We start from the raw sequence: 16902 nt of genomic DNA, 5'->3' as shown, positions 1-16902 counted from the left end.
TTCCATGCTTCCTAATACCTTGAGCTCTTTTGTACCCTAATTTAAACTGAGAGATCATACCCATAGAACATAATATTTAAAAATTCAGTAGGCTATAGGAAGTCCATTAGGTAGAAGTGAAAGGCAGCGCAGTTTGATGTGTCATTTACTTTGAAGTAAACCAAAGCTTTATCTCTAAAGAGGAACTCTCAGGTATGCTGCATTCAAACCATAGGCTAAAATTATCTTTGTCAGATTTTTCCTTTTTTTTCTATTCAACAGCGTCTAGCCAGCTCTAAAGCTCACACCTCAAGATTCATCAGTGCCAATCTTCCATGTAATAAATTCAAAAATCGCCTTGTTAATATTATGCCATATGAATCCACAAGGGTATGCCTGCAGCCTATCCGAGGAGTAGAAGGATCTGATTACATCAATGCCAGTTTTATTGATGGATACAGGTATATACTCTTGTTCCCCTGACAATCCGAAGCCTTGATATTTGCATGTGCCCTAGTTTCATAGCCAGAATGAATTTTATCTCAAGTCAAAGCATTTTCTTTCTGCGTAGGTCAGCAGTCAATCCTGTGGTATTTGTTTTCTATTATTTTGGATAGAAGTAAGAAGAAGCTGTCATGGAGTTGTTAATCTGGCCTCCTGCATGCTTCCCTCAGAAGGAATTAATTTTAAAAAAAGCTGTTTTGTACCATATTTCATAAATTTAATAGATTATGTAAAAGTCATGTCTTCAAATTGATGCCCCACAACTGTTCCCTAAACGATTTGTATGCACATGAAATTGAGCCATTAGTGTTGCGCTAAAATTTAAATAATAATGATAGACATACATCATAATATTAACAAAGCCGTTTCTTTTGCTAAGTCCCCAAAATGTAATAAATGTTATTTGATGACACAATCTTAATGGACATTTACTGCAATTGCATGAATGATATATTTTCAGTTTTATTACTGGGTTGGATGTTTACATAGCAAATGTGAACCTTTATGTGTTCTCTGGTTATTGTAACATGCTATTTTCATTCTCGGTAATTCAGACAACAGAAAGCCTACATTGCTACCCAGGGACCCTTGGCGGAGACCACTGAAGACTTCTGGCGGATGCTCTGGGAACACAACTCCACCATCGTGGTGATGCTCACCAAGCTGCGTGAGATGGGCAGAGTGAGTGTCTCCTCATAAGACATTTCCGTCATGGAGAAGTGGGGGTTTCATGTCAATGACTGGAGTGCCAGAGCCATTCTTTGACAGTCAGGGTACTCCTGAAACACTGGGCACTCATTACTCTGGGTCGGTTTTTAACTTACAAAGCCACATCCAGTTCTTTCATTTGTGTGTTTTGAAGAAAGATCTAGTTTTCTTTTTTCAGTGAAACACAATCAGAGAGACAAATAAGTAAGCAGATGCTCCTTGACTTCTGCCCTGACTCTCAACACATCCTCATTTCCTTTCACTCTGGACGAACTGGAGTTTCAGGAGCACAGGGGCCATCATGTCTCTGTAGGAAGTAATTTGACTCTCATCCCTGAGGCAAATTTGTACTTGCTCACCATTTACCCTCATTGAATAAAGTGTTGGAAATTTACATCGTTTTTCTAAGGTAATTTCAGATCCACTTTTAAAAAGTGATTATCCTGAAAATATTCAGAAAATAGTATTAGAGATACATCAAGACTTACCCCTTAAATTCAATAGATGCAAGTGAGCATTTTGCTATATTTGTTTGAGATATTCTATCTCTTTTCTTTGTAGGAATGTGTCTAAAACATAGCTTTTAGGCCCCAAAGAGAGAGAAAAAGAACTAGGAAAATGACCTGATTATTCTACAAGGTCATTAAGTCATTAAAACTGCCTGGGCTGACTAGAGTGATTGGACCCAATCAATTCAGAGGTTTCTTTGTCCGTTCACACTTGATGGTTCTCTTCATCCCTAACCACAGTGGTCCAGGTCTGCTAAAGTGATGCAATGTGTGATTGACAGGACCAACCTTATGCCCAAGGACTGATGTAATTATTTGGATAACTTGTAGGTATGAAGTTGCTTACTCGATCGAAGTATTCAATTTGACAGAAATATATTACCACCAATTATATTCCAAGTACTGTGCTTGATGCTATTGGCAAGGATTGAACTATAGGATTTCCCTATCCTCAGGAAACTTATGGGTTCAAAGAAAAAAATGAGTCACATGCAACTGGAATGGGCTTGAATTTTATTAATGAGAGAAAGAGTTATATAGATAACTAGATGATAGACAAAGTTTATTTACATGGTGTATAGTTAACATGAATCGTCTCTCCTTTTAGGAGAAATGTCACCAATACTGGCCAGCAGAACGATCTGCAAGATACCAGTACTTTGTTGTAGATCCCATGGCTGAATACAACATGCCACAATATATCCTAAGGGAATTCAAGGTCACAGATGCCAGGGTAAGTTGGCACAGTCTTATGCTCTCAACCATTAGTTGAAAAGTAGTCTAAAGCAGTGGTCGCCAACCTTTCGGACCGCACGGATCACCAGTGGTCCACCGACCACCAGTTGGCGACCGCTGGTCTAAAGTGCTCCTCTGGGAGAAACATTGGCCAGTGGCCATATTCCCTAGTGAAGAGATCACTCATCCTAGAGGACTTTTTATTATTATTATTATTATTATTTATTATTATGGAAGCGTTTACTGATTGGTTGGCTGCGCTGATGTTCACCTTCTCAGCACATTCTCTTTGGAACTTCCTTGACTTCTTCATTACTTGAGGCTGTAAATATGTTGTTGTTTTGCAAAGCCCTGTAGGTCATGTGGGCTTGGAGGTTAATTTGGTATGATTTTAAAACCGCAGAGCAAATGGCATTTTTTAGAGGAATCTGACAAGCTTTGCACATTCTAATTTGATTGCTGGCGTGGTTTATTCCTTGGTGTGCTAATGTGTCTGTCCGTGAGAGCTGTGCACCCACGACCCTTGCTGGCTAATTTTCATTCTGCATTTCTTGTCTAGATTGCTGAGTCCAAAGTTCAGCTCTGATGTAAGATGTTCTGTGCAGAAACTTTCATATCCTTGCCTTTAACCACTCTGCAACCGTGATTACAAATACATCTTGGGGGAGAGGGGTTCAGTCCAAAGCCTGCTTTGTATCTGGAGCTGTCACAATGGGTGGGTCGAGTAAAACTCCAGTGTAAAGCTATTTACTTGATCCATTGTTTGTGTGTGTTTTCTGGAAAGCTGATTTCTCAGCCAGTACTCATGTTTAGAGATTGTCCACTAACCCCCAAAGCTGGGGACCTGGCGGTTGACCTAAAGTGAAAGAGAAATTGGTTAGCAGGCTGGTTGGCCCAGGTGACAGACCTGTTAATGCTAGAAAATCTGAAGTCTTAACTACTCGGAAAGTGACTCTACTCAAGGCAGCAGTGAAGTTCCTAGGTATAGTTTTTGAGCTGCCCAAGTAAGCATACCTTGGTGTCCCACCCCATTGTTTAAAAAATAATGCTAATAATAATGCCCTTTCAGAATTGGGAGCAAGATACGTGAATGAAAAAATGTTACTTGCATTCTAAGCAAACTCAGCAACCATTTCTAATGATAACGTTCTTCACCACTCCTCTCCTGCCCAAATTAAATCTAATCACAATACTCAAAAGAAACAGTGAGGCAGCAACTTGGGCATGCCTTTGTTTGCTTTTTAAAGGCTTCCTGTGATTGAATAGTCTTCCTAGCTGACAAAACATTTGCTGTCTGTGCTCCTAGTGTGTTTCTAATCTCAACTTCCCAGTTTAGAAAGCAAGTTGGCGCTTACGGATAGAGTGTTGTTGAACAGGTAGCCTGGAAGTGGAGCCAAGTGGTCTCTCCGCTGAAGAGTAAGGGTTTGTGCTGAAGACCTCTTCTTGCTGTTGAAAGCAACTGTGGTCAGAAAGAACATTCAGAGGACGACAGGCCTGCATTGTCTAGCCTCTGGGGAGAAAGGTGATGGGCATAATTGTTATTCCTGCTCCTGTAAACAGAAGCCCCTTCTGCTTTTGTTGTGCTTCCAAAAATACTGTAAAATTCCGGGAGGAATCAGCAATGCCTTAGTATCTTCTTTTCAAACCATTTATACTTCATGAGTCAAAGCAGTGTTGCTTGCTAATCACTGTAGAAAAAAAAAAGTCTTCTTTTCCATCACCTGTTTCCTCTCCGTGTTTGGCTTTGTCTGAGTTCAAACCCCCTACACGCCTTAATTCCCGTGGTCAGCCAGGAAGAGTCCTTTTGGAGAATAGAGCATTTGTGTGCTAGCAATCTCTCTGATCCACTCACTTCCTACTCAGCAGCATAGTCGGTCACAAGGCGCATGTTGTCTGTCCTGCCATTGTCTGGAAGTTGTATGCCTCTGAGACATGTGGGCCGTCCAGGTTAACAGCAGCTACCTCATCTGTGTCCGCTCTTTTCCATGTCACTGTTGGTCATTTCGCAATGCTAGAAAGAAGCAAGCCCAGCAGACGCAAAGTTGTGTCAATAGCAAACTCTCTGCTCTCGATGACATGTCTGGACGCTCCTTTCAATATTAAGAAGTGATTGGATTCACAAATTTTTGAAAGAGTGTATAGGTTCCACCTGGGTTTCAGAGGCAAACTTTGGGTCTCAAAACGTACTAATATAGGAACTAGATGACTCTTTATGAGGTGGGAATTGTGAGAGAAAAAAAAATTGCAATGTAAATAAATATGTGAATGGAGACAGTGTTCCTAGCAGATAAGACATGAATGTAAGCTCCTAGTTAAATATATGTCTATCTCTCCCCTCCCCCCCATTTTTTTTCTTTCTGGAAAAACCATCATGTTTGCTGCTGTGCCTGTGCGTGGCTGAACCCTCCTGGCGTCCTCTGGCTGGGTGTGGCTTTCTCCCTGAAGGACGGTCAGTCCCGAACAGTGAGACAGTTCCAGTTCACTGACTGGCCAGAGCAAGGCGTGCCAAAGTCTGGAGAAGGATTTATTGACTTCATTGGCCAAGTTCACAAAACAAAAGAGCAGTTTGGCCAAGATGGACCCATTTCAGTCCATTGCAGGTGAGCTAAGAATCAGGAATGGGGAGTTTCCACTTGTGATTAATATGGTGGTAACTTTGAAACTATGTATTGTTGTCTATTGTCAGGACAAGCTTCTTGTAGTAAATCTGCATAATAGACATTTTATTCTCAAAAAAATGTATTGTAAAACCTAAAGCAAGTACTCACTTCTCTTTCCTTCCACAAAAGGAAAATAGCCAGGGGAAGGTTTTTATCCCCAACTTTTACCTCTTGTAACAAAGAACTGCACTGTGTTTCTTCTCTGGCCTATTTTAACAGAATTACTGGTTACATCCCCTTGTGAAAATTAGTTCAGTTAGTCCTGTCTGACTTTTTTTGCATTCATAGCATTACACTGATAACTGTCTTTCAGTGTCTTACTCCTGTGTTTGTCTTCTTGGGAAACCATAAATAGTGATCAAGCCTTAATGACAATACTAATTTTTGCCAGTCAATAAGTGATTAGAATGGTACCTCAGTTAAAATTGTAATTTGTTTGAAAATTGTGGCTGTATCAGAAAATGAAGCACCTTCAAGTTAATTATTTTCAATAGTTTCCACAGGATTTTATAATTCAGGTATTAAAGTTAATAGATATAGAAAGTAAATGGTTCAGAGAGGACACTCACCATAAATTCAGTGCTTTTGGAAGTTTCTGTGCAAAAATCTTCCAACAAAGGGAATTTACTTATTTTATTTTAGGGTTCTAGCAACTTTTGAAGTCTCCATTTTTAATTTCTTTATGGTCAAAATCTTGAGTTTATTAAATTGATTTTGCTTCAAAAAGGAATGACAAAAACCAACTACATTTCCTAGTGACTTGGAAGACAGGGTCTCAAAATAGGAGAACTGTTCGAGTGGGGCTTCCAATGTCTGAGTCCTGGTTCCACTCTGTCAGCTGTCACTCTGTGGCACTAGGGACGTTTCTCTGGACCTCAGTGTTTTCAGGAGCTGTGAGATCCTTCCTAGCACACTATGTGTCCCAGGCATTGCATAGTGGATGAGGATCGGACCTTATTTATACACATTTGCTTTGTGTACGACCCTTTCACAGGGGGCGCCTAAGACCATCGGAAAACCCATATATAATTACATATTGTTTTTGTGATTAATCACTATGCTTTAATTATGTTCAATTTGTAACAATGAAAATACATCCTGCATATCAGATATTTACATTATGATTCACAACAGTAGCAAAATTACAGTTATGAAGTAGCAGCGAAAATAATTTTATGGTTGGGGGTCACCACAACATGAGGAACTGTATTAAAGGGTCACGGCATTAGGAAGGTTGAGAACCACTGCTCTAGACAATCAAAGAAGCATGTAGGAAATAATACATTGGCTTAAGAGTTCAGACAAAGTAGATATATTAGAGTTAAATTATCTGGCTATTCCCTTAATTTTCCATATAATTGGCCCAAATTCTTGATCAAACTTTTCCAATATAAAGAAAAGAATATACTTAATAAACATTATTAACTTCAGGCATTCCATAAGTATGTAAAGGTGTATGTGTGTGTGTGACTTCCCATTGCTTCTGTCATCACAAAATGCTTTAAACACACCTATAGTATAAATTCTATGACTTCATAAACCATATATATCTTAAAGGCTTCCCATTATTTTCTGTTATCTGGGAATATCCTAAAAATGCCACTTATTTTATTTACTAGAGGCCTGGTGCATGGATTTGTGCACCGGTGGGGTCCCTCAGCCTGGCCTGTGGGGATCAGGCCAAATCCGGCTCTCCGACATTTCCCAAGGGGTCCTGGATTGCAAGAGGATGCAGGCCAGGCCGAGGGACCCCACCAGTGCACAAATCCGTGCACCGGGCCTCTAGTATGCATATAAGATCTTTGGTTAATCTCTTCTCGCCCTCCCTTCCCGCTGAGATTCATCAGTTTGTTCCATGATTCCATGCCTGTACATTGAGAGTCTGCCCCCTGGTGGTCAGTGCGCATCATAGCTACTGGTGGAACAGTTGAACAGTCTGATGGTCACTTAGGCTTTTATATATATACATATATATTTCCTTATTAGAATAATACAGTCAATAATTCAGAAGGTATAAGGCCAGTACCTATTATTTTTCTAAAAGTGTCTGGTAGAAAGCAAAAAAAAAACACCCACTTTTTTGGTCACATTTGAGCAATTAAATCAAGGTAAGATAGACTCTAGAGTACCTAGACACCATTCAACAAAAAGATCATAAATCATAGTCTCTGAGGATAGAGATTTTCAAGGTCATCTATTCCATCTTAACAGAGCCTTGCCTGCTCCAGGACGTGCTCAGCCACTTTGTAAAGACTATCCATGGATTTTAAAGCCTCAGTTAACATTTGCTAGGACTCTTTAGAAAACCCAGTTTATAAAGGGACACACTATTTATATGCTTGTCAGCTACATCCTCAAGTAAATGAATCCATCCATTTTCTACAGCCTGTACCCAAGCATTACACAGGCCGTTTAATTAGGATCCAAAAATGTAGGGATTTTTCAGATTATTCACTCTTCTCCTCATTACCTGAACCTCCAGATGCTTTTCTACTTCTTAAGAGCACAAAAGCTATGAATTAATTTTCTTCTCTTGCTGCACTAAGATCCTGAAATTACCTTAAAACAATAATGAAAACAGAGAGAAACTCAAAAACTCATTAATGTGGTGAAAAGGATCCTGGTGTTTAAAATGCTATATAATTGTATAAAGAAATAGCTCTTAACTAGTTTTTTTTTTTCATTTAGGTTAGAGACCCCTCTTAGAGACTTCTTAAACTTATGTTTCATTAAACAGAAAATATATATATATAACTTTCACAACTCATATGTATAAGGTATTCATAGACCCATTCTGAAAATTGAATTAGGATTCTGTATAAAAAAAAACCCACAAACCCTGATAAAGAAACTCTCTTCTCATATCAAAAATATCTGAGTTTGAATAGTCTATATACCTTCCTATTTTACATGTCTAGGTGATGGGACATCCTGAACAAATTTTAAGTGGCTACAAGAAGTAAAACTCTAGAGAACTTAAACATGCTCAGTTTACCTCACTTAATCTGAATTACTTCATATTTTAAAAATATGAAGCAGGCAAGATTTACAATTTCAGGATCTGCATGAAGAGTACAAATCTATAATTATTTACGTTTCCTTTTATTCCTTTATTTTATAATGTGTTTCCTTGATCTTTCCAAAAAGACATATGATCCCAATTGGAAAGTCATTTTGATTTAGAAGACTGAATCCTAATTATTCCACACTCATTCTCTCGTTACCACAACACATTATCCCAAGAGTAATCATTGGATGATTTTAACACCACATTTTCCTGACTGTGGCTGTGGGAGACATTATGCATTTTGAAAGCTAGTGGACACATGTCCACTTAGAAGTAAATGTAGCCATGGCTTTGAGCATCTCATCAGGAATGTTGCCTTTGTTTCTGTGACAGTGCGGGCGTTGGAAGAACTGGAGTCTTCATAACACTAAGCATTGTTCTGGAGAGAATGAGATATGAAGGAGTTGTAGATATCTTCCAGACTGTCAAAATGTTGAGAACACAACGACCAGCCATGGTACAGACAGAGGTAAGAAAAATCTTCATGAGCCAAATAAGAGATTTTGTTAGCCAGAACCTTCTAGAGTCCAGAGATCATCAGAGGCAAAGTACAGGAAAATATTGTAGGAAAAGTATCAAATTGTTTAAAATTGTGAACCTCATCCATCCCTTGGTTAAATGGGAGTGACAGTGACAATGTCTTGGAGTTGTTTCTGGAGTTAGGTGAGATTATATGGTAGATTGAACCATATTAAAGTGTCACTATTTAACAATATTTGGCCTCTAAAAATGGCAAGTTTGCATAGTTTGTTATATACACATAACAAATATTTACATATAAATGTGTAATATATTAGTGTGGTATATTTATAAAAATTGCAATGCCTGATTTATAATAGACCCTCAGCCCATTGTACTACTCCATACTCTTTTCTGTATGCCTAGATGTTAACCCTTTGCGGTCCAATTTTACTTTGGGAATTCAAACAGTCTGGTCCAAATTAATTGACGGGATTGAATGTTGAACTTACTGACAATGCATATAATCGCAGCAGTTTGCGGTGTCGACCTCAGCTCCACTTTGGACCTGCTCCTAGCGCCTGGTCTGTCGAGTCAGCCTGGACGTTGGACCGAAAAGGGTTAAAGATCAGCCGCTTTATAGTTGATTTCTTAATAATGGTCATTTTAAATATTTAGAACCTGGACAAGACCTAGAGAAATTAGCCCCCCATTTTCTAGTCCAATAATTAATACGCAAATTCTCATATTACTCAGGAAAATATGAGTTCATGATTTGGCCTGTCTGGCCCATTGACTACAAAGGGTTAAAGATCAGCTGCTTTATAGCTGATTTCTTAATAATGGTCATTTTAAATATTTAATACCTGGACAAGACCTAGAGAAATTAGCCCCCCATTTTCTAGTCCAATAATTAATATGAAAATTCTCATATTACTCAGAAAAATATAAGTTCATGATTTGGCCTGTCTGGCCCATTGACTAATCATTTCTAAGGATAATATGAGTGATAGATACATTGTGTTTGTTTATCAAAAGGCCAACAAGTTCTGTAGGTTATATGTGTTCCTAAATTTGTCACTCACAATACCTTTCAGACTTTGATTTCAAAATAGTGCAAGCATTTGGCTTGCAATACTCAAAACATTATGTCAGCGTGACAAACTTAATAGGTGTTGGGGGTGACAGAGGGAAATTGGACGTTTAAAAAGCCTTAACATTTAGCCAAGCAACTTACTGTGACAAGATAGGAAAGCAAACTCCATTTATTTTGCATTACCATTTTTATTGTAGAAAAATGCACATTTAAGCAAAATAGAAACTATCTACTTTCAGGCCCATTGGCTACTGAAAATAAGTTTCTTTTACGAGGAAAACCCTACTTTTTCTCATCTGTAAATTATAATTTTTCCATCTCTCCAATAGTATCCCAACATATTCCTAAATGACTGTGTTCTCCCCTGTCTGAAAAAGGACATGTTTCACACTGTTATTTTAGGGTAGGCCTTTAAAGCAGCAGTCATACTGAATTACGCCCGTGGCATGGGGATTTTTTTATGTGGACAGCCAGTCTTGTGTTGCCATTTTCAGGAGTTGAAAATCTTCAGGTCTAGAGTCCTGAATAAATTAATGGCTCTGTGTGCCTCACCAGATACCTTTTGGCTGCCTCCCTCAAATATATAAGAATATCAGAAATGATGTTGGGTAATTCTGATTGTAGGTAGCAAGGTCTAATAAGACTTTTTAAAAAATTTAATAAGACTTTTTTTACCTCCCTCAAATATATAAGAATATCAGAAATGATGTTGTGTAATTCTGATTGTAGGTAGCAAGGTCTACTGTCTAATAAGACCTTTTAAAAAATTTAATAAGACTTTTTTTTAAATTTAAATTCTATTGGCAATAGCCCAGAGGTAAGTGAACCTAAATGTTCCTTGGGACAGTGTGTGTCTGCATCAGCATCTCTTAAGTATGCAAACCGAGAATGAGTTCCGTTATCACAAATAAGCAGGTAATTGTAAAGGAGGACTGTGATGTATAAGGAGCTCACGTGTTCCATAGGTGGTGGTTATTTGATACGACTTGGAGAATGGTTCACACTGGTCTGGAAGATAATGTTCATTGGAGCTGTCACTACTTGGAATTGGGAGACTATTTTAGTCCAATTGATTGGTGGTTAATGAACACCCCATGTGGCTGATCGCTCTTTGCTCGCTAAAATCGATTGGTCATTGGATTGGATTGATTGACGAAAGTAGTGATTTTGCCCTCAACAAGATGCAACTTTGTTTTCTAACACTGATTTTCACTTTTCTGATGTGCTGTGCTCATGGCCCCTTCTCGTCTTTCTCGCCATGCCTTCCCCCTGCAGGACCAGTACCAGTTCTGCTATCGAGCCTCACTTGAGTACCTGGGCAGTTTTGATCACTATGCAACGTAGAAACCCCTGACTCATTTTGGATTTTTACAGCGGGCCCTTCAATACCCATGGAGTCTCTTCTGAGCCATACAGGGCACTTGAGAAGTCCTTCTTAACTTCTAGGTAACAACCCCTTAGTGGGACTATTACACACAAAATAAACTAAAAATAAAAACTCTTCCGGGCGGACCAAGAATTCCCAATTTAATAATCTAATCTGAAAATAATAAGAGAATCCTGACTGATGAGGGATCTGGAGGATTTTATTTACAGATACCTCAAGGATTCAGAATAAAGGGAAGAAGAAATCTCAACAAAGAACCAGCATCTTGTTCAGGATCACTCACTAGGTACAAGGAGGAGTGCCGCGTGGATGTCTGCTGGTGTGGCTTCTCATGGTAACACGAACTGCTTCGACATGACCCCTTCCCACCATATTGCTCATACTAACATTTTAGGGAGAAAAGGGGGGAATGTTTAAAAAGAAAGTCTTTGATTTAGTTTTTTAGTATTGTAAGATACTGCTGACCTGTGCTTCATTTTTAACTGTGTAAACTTTTTTTTAACAAAATGTATCTATCATTCTATAAAGTAAATTTTAAAAAGGTTACATAGCTCTTCATTTTTTTATTTCCAAATTGTAGGGGTTTTTTTTTTCAGCTGTACAACTGTTATCTGTCATATCTTGCTGTAGAAATATCACATATGAAATTTTGCACATTTTTGTGCAATACTCTTACTCTACAGTATTGGTTTCATCAGATATTACTTTTACACTTCTGTCTGTTTGGTAAGAAAGTACCCATTCTTTTCAAATAATCAAAGAGTTTTGTTTTGTTTTTAGAATCAACAGGGAGGCGCAAAGTATAAAGTTGCTGCTAACATATATACATATATATCCGTATTTTATAGGGGTGTCTATGTATATATAGACAGTGTGTTCACACAAAATGATAGAGATAGCTATCATTCAGTTCTTCCATGGTTTAGTATTTTTTTAAGGTAGAAAAGCTATTGTAAACATCTTTTTCAATTATTTTATGACATTGGTATTTCTTAATATCACAAAATTTTAATTTTTTAAGGGCAATGAGGAATGCACATCAGTGATTGTCAAACCTCACCCCCTAATTTCCTACCCAATCTCCCCCCACCCACCTAACCATATTCACAAGTACCATTTTGTTAGCCAGGCTTCCAACAAAGTTCGATATTTCTAACAACTCTAGTGCAATAAAAATATATTAAATATCTAAGAGGTGTGCATGTGGGAAAGGTCAGTGCATATCCCTTTAGGAGGGGAGAATGTTTTAATATATCAGCTATCAAGTTGTTTTAAAAAAGTGTATTCAATCGTATATTGTCTATAGTATGTGCTATGAAATTTGCATTTATGATATGTAACAGGGGCAAAGCCAAACTCATGTTACTCTGTTGAGTCAGAAACATTTCGTGGCATACAGCATTCCTGGGAAGTGCTGTTCTTTGTTTTCTTTTTGGTTTTAGTTTTGCATTTAGAGTGCCTTATAATTGATGCCTATTTTAATAGCATTTCTTTTTAGCTTTTGGTTCGTATTTCCATTAGTTGTTCGTATATGTTACTCTTCCTATTAAAGCATTATCTGTTTACCACATGTACAGAAACTCTCTGAATAATATGCATTCCTAGTTCTCAACCAGGTCGGGGAGGTTAGTGATTGTACCAGCCCAAAGCACTTGGATAATCAGGGCCCTTCTTCCTTTTATAATTGTCCACATCAGGAAAAGCCACTGGTTTTATTTTTAATCCCTTCCAAATCCGCTCTGGAACATCCAGAAAAGGCACCAAACTTATTTTAGTAACAACTATCATTAACCACTTTGGAATATATTTGCTATTCCATTAGGATTTTTTCTAAAAGGGGACATTTTTAAAAATGTGTATATATCTCCCCCCAAATTACTATAGGAAGCCATGGATGATGGCAGGAGCTTGCCATATCTTCCACAATTTTAAAGAATCCTCCAAATGTTCAAGGAACTCATAAAGAGTGTCCATAGAGGTATAATATTTTGGTTTAATCTTAGCTCCATTGATGTTCTGTTTTCTACATGTTCCCATCACTAACAGAATGAAATCCAAGAGACCAAACACTTGCAAGTATCATATATGAGCACTTTTGTAAAAAAAAAAAGAAAAAAAGGAAGAAAAAAAGAAAATAATGTATAATACTTTTAAAAAAAAGTATCTAGAAGGCTACCTCAGAATGAGACTCTCTAACCTACATCAGAACCAGAGAAGAATGTGCACTATGTGGGTGTGTTTCCTTTCAGTTCGTACCTTTTGGAGAGTTATCCAAGTGCCAGATTACTCAGTGCTGTAATTTTCATTTAGCGAAACAAAGAGGGTCATTAGACAGACATCGCATTATGCCGACATGCCATGTTGAATCAGATGGTGTACTGCACACCAGAACCCTTGCGCAATGAGCAGTTTCTCTCCCCGAGACAAAAACCGCCCGTTTGGCAAAGGGAAAGAGGAGAAGAATCCTAAGAAGGAAACGAATGGGATGCATACCATAGACGAACCAGGCGGAGACTTCCAGGGATCCTCCTGTTCAGGAGCTGTTCCGAGAACTAACTCCCTCCTGTCATTGATGTGCATTCCACTCTGTGCTTTTCTGTACAAACCATTCTAGTTTGATTTTCCCAGGTGAACATCTTTATCTGCCATTACCATATAAACGCTCAAGTTTCCAATTATTTTCATCATCATAACCAGTACGGTGCTATTATTTACCTATGTACGTGTAGTTATGTATAATTTTGTAATTAGTTACAATGGTAAAAAATCAAAATATATAAGAAGTGATTTGTACAGAACTTTATTTTAGCTCTTTTTTAAAAATGATTTGCATGGTTAGACAACGGTGAGGACAGCCAGGGGAGGGAAGGGCCTCTAGGGAACTTTGCACTTTCTATACCTTTGTACTATGCACTGCCCTATTGATTCTACACCCAATAATGTTATTACTTGAACCCATCTATAAGAAACTGCTTCAGAAATTCATTTGTGTGTATGTAAATAACTCGACGTAGAAACAGGAAGGGGAAAAATTCTGCAGTAATGTACAGATTTTTTTTCTTTCCCGTTTATTCTCGGTTTTGCTTTGGTTTTAGCCCCTCCTTTTGATTTTTCACTTACCTTTTCTTTCTCCTCTGTTGGGTTTTGTTGCCGCTGGGTTTATGGGTGCCCTGATACTCCAGCAGAGGTCAGAAGGCTGCAGGTCCATCCTCTCCATCCGTTACGTGGCTTTGCCATCCAAGCTTGGAGTGTCTAAAACGATAATAACAGTTGTGTTCTTTGCTCTCATTTTGGATGCATAGACTGAAAAATTAAAAAAAAAATAACTTGTAAAATGGCTTGTTAAAAAATACAATTACCTCTAATTAGTAGTACGCGTAAATGTTTTACAGAATGAAAGGCGTGCTTTTTATTTTCTTACTTCGTTACATTGGTGGCGAAAGAAGTCTGTATGAAAATCAGTTCTTTGCTGACACAAGTTCCATTTGTTACAGATAAATTCTAATAAAAATGTCAGTGTAATGCAGCCCTGGCCTTTGCTTTTGTCCACTCAACCACTTGGTTTTGAATGTTATATAGGTTCCCCCTGGTTATCTGATTAGTTTCTTTGTACTAATAGTAATTCCACTTACCAAGAGGCTATCTACAAATACCTGCCTGGAGGTAAGCCCCTTTTCCTGGTAAGCAAACTGAGGCTCCGAGAAATAGTTCGCCTAAGTTTTAACAGCAAAGAAAGAGGTCTTGTTTTTCATTCCATTTAGAGATCATGGGCAATCTTTAATTCTGTGGGAGATGACTACCATATAAATTTATGCAAGTGCATTATAATTTATACAAGTTTTATCATCCTGAAATAATTGTCAGGTCTCTTGCACATACAAAAATTAAAACTCCATAATATTAGTTTCTTAAACTCTTGGGGAACATAGCTAAGAAAAGTATGGCATGGAGTGCCAGTAATGAATCAGAACTGTCCTAGGCATTAGGGAAGCAGCTGTGAACAAAAAAGATACCAATGCCGCTTGCATGGAGACTACGGTAATGGAAGAGAGGCTGTCATTAAATAAATAATGATAAAAATTGCACTGTGACAAGTGCTCCGAGGGAAGTCAGAGGACCCATAAAGTTAGGACTTTCTATTGTGAGTGCAAGTCTGACAACTTGGCTTACACAAAAAGAAAAGTGTTTATTGGCTCATATATTAAAAGGTTAGGAATACCCAATTTTGTGCAACTAGATTTGGGGTTCAGGTGATATCATCAGCTCTGTGTTCCCCTGTCCTGGTTTCTACTTTCTGAGTGTCAGCATTAAGCATACTTTGAGCTACCTCAAAGCTTTGGGATCTTAACACCACAAACCAGGCAAGTGGAAGTTTACTTACCAAAAGGACAAAAAGACATCGTGGCGTGGAATGGATACTTCTTGGCCCTCGTTGACCTGACTCGGGATAAGTGATCATCTCAGGAACGCCAGTAGGGAGAGGAGGAGAGAATGGGCTTGAGTTGTCAGGTCAAGAAGGATTTAAGGTGGCCGTCATCTTGCCGAGTAGCAATGAATATATCGTGAGATGAACAACTGGCTGCAAATCAACCAAATGAGTTAAGGTAAGTCAAAGTACAGCACAGGTATGTTTGGAAATGTTACAACTAATTGTTGCCATAGAATTGGTGAGGAAATGAAACAGTCCCATTATCCAAACATTATTTTGGAAATACTGATACTGAGTAGATTAGACTCCTCCCCTTTCTTCCTCTTCACCTATTGGCCTTTAATTTAGCAAAGTTGATCACCCCATTGATTGTGTAAGTACACAATTCCTAATCAGAAAAACAGGACAAGGCAAATCATAATTGATCATAGTGATACATCATTTTAAACAGATGTTTATTAGAATGTCAAAGGTGACAAAATATGAGCTAATTTCACCAATATACACACATGCAGAAATTATTAGTTAATACCTGGCTAATAATTACTTTAGGGCTCTTTTAATCATTTATGATTAAAGATTAAGAGAATTTCAATAAATTATACATCTGAAAATACTTAATATTTGTAAAACTCCTTTTAAAAATCAGAAAGGGAACATAATAAGTAAAGATCTATGAAGTCTGAAATGGCCGATTTTATCATTTATAATGTAAAATAATGGTAGAAATACCTAAATGTTCAATAGGAAATGATTAAAGAAATATATATGTACAATTTTATAAACATGCTATAATGCCATGTGTAATACATTGCCATGTAGCCATTAAATAGTTTTCATGGAAAAGAATGTATGTTTTCAAAAGGAAGTATAAAATTATGTATACATAAAACTCAAGAATTAACTTACTTTCTACATTTTACATTTAAAAAAATATAATAGCTGAATAGGGGTCCTTTAAAACATATGAAAAGATGGAATTGTTTTCAAAATCCATTTTTTGAAATGCAAGAATAGGGGGAGGGGGAAAGAACCTAGGACAGATGAGATAAATAGGAAGCAAATAATATGGTGATTTAAACAAAAAACAACAAAATAGTAATCAAACACCACCCAAAAGAAAAAAGTCCAGGACAAAATTGCTTCACTGGTGAATTCTAACAAACATTAAAAGATTTACCTATCCATATCAAACTCTTTGAAAAAAATTAAGAGGAAAAATGCTTTTTTACTCATTTTATGAGGCCAACATTACCCTGTTATCAAAACCAGACCAGGACATCACAAAAATAAATAAATAAAAATTACAGGCCAATAGCTCTGAACATAGATTTGCTAGTATTTTGTTGAGGATTTTGGCATCTAATAA

General features: G+C 37.6%; 1 protein-coding gene across 19 annotated transcripts in view; it reads left to right on the top strand.

Annotated features, from left to right (window-relative positions):
• Nucleotides 1-14630, top strand: part of PTPRD (protein tyrosine phosphatase, receptor type, D) — an 865179-nt gene extending 850549 nt beyond the window's left edge. For all 19 annotated transcript variants that reach the window (XM_014550614.1, XM_014550624.1, XM_014550612.1 and 16 more), the window contains 6 exons: nucleotides 262-440; nucleotides 1038-1164; nucleotides 2308-2433; nucleotides 4881-5035; nucleotides 8496-8631; nucleotides 10993-14630. In XM_014550614.1, the coding sequence (XP_014406100.1) occupies nucleotides 262-440; nucleotides 1038-1164; nucleotides 2308-2433; nucleotides 4881-5035; nucleotides 8496-8631; nucleotides 10993-11061 (792 nt within the window). In that variant the 3' untranslated portion in view covers nucleotides 11062-14630. The remainder of the gene's footprint in view (nucleotides 1-261; nucleotides 441-1037; nucleotides 1165-2307; nucleotides 2434-4880; nucleotides 5036-8495; nucleotides 8632-10992) is intronic.
• Nucleotides 14631-16902: the final 2272 nt, after the last annotated feature.

The sequence above is a fragment of the Myotis brandtii genome, unplaced genomic scaffold (genome assembly GCF_000412655.1).
Source record: "Myotis brandtii unplaced genomic scaffold, ASM41265v1 scaffold606, whole genome shotgun sequence".
NCBI classification, from domain to species: Eukaryota; Metazoa; Chordata; class Mammalia; order Chiroptera; family Vespertilionidae; genus Myotis; species Myotis brandtii.
This window is presented reverse-complemented; position numbering and strand designations above follow the sequence as displayed.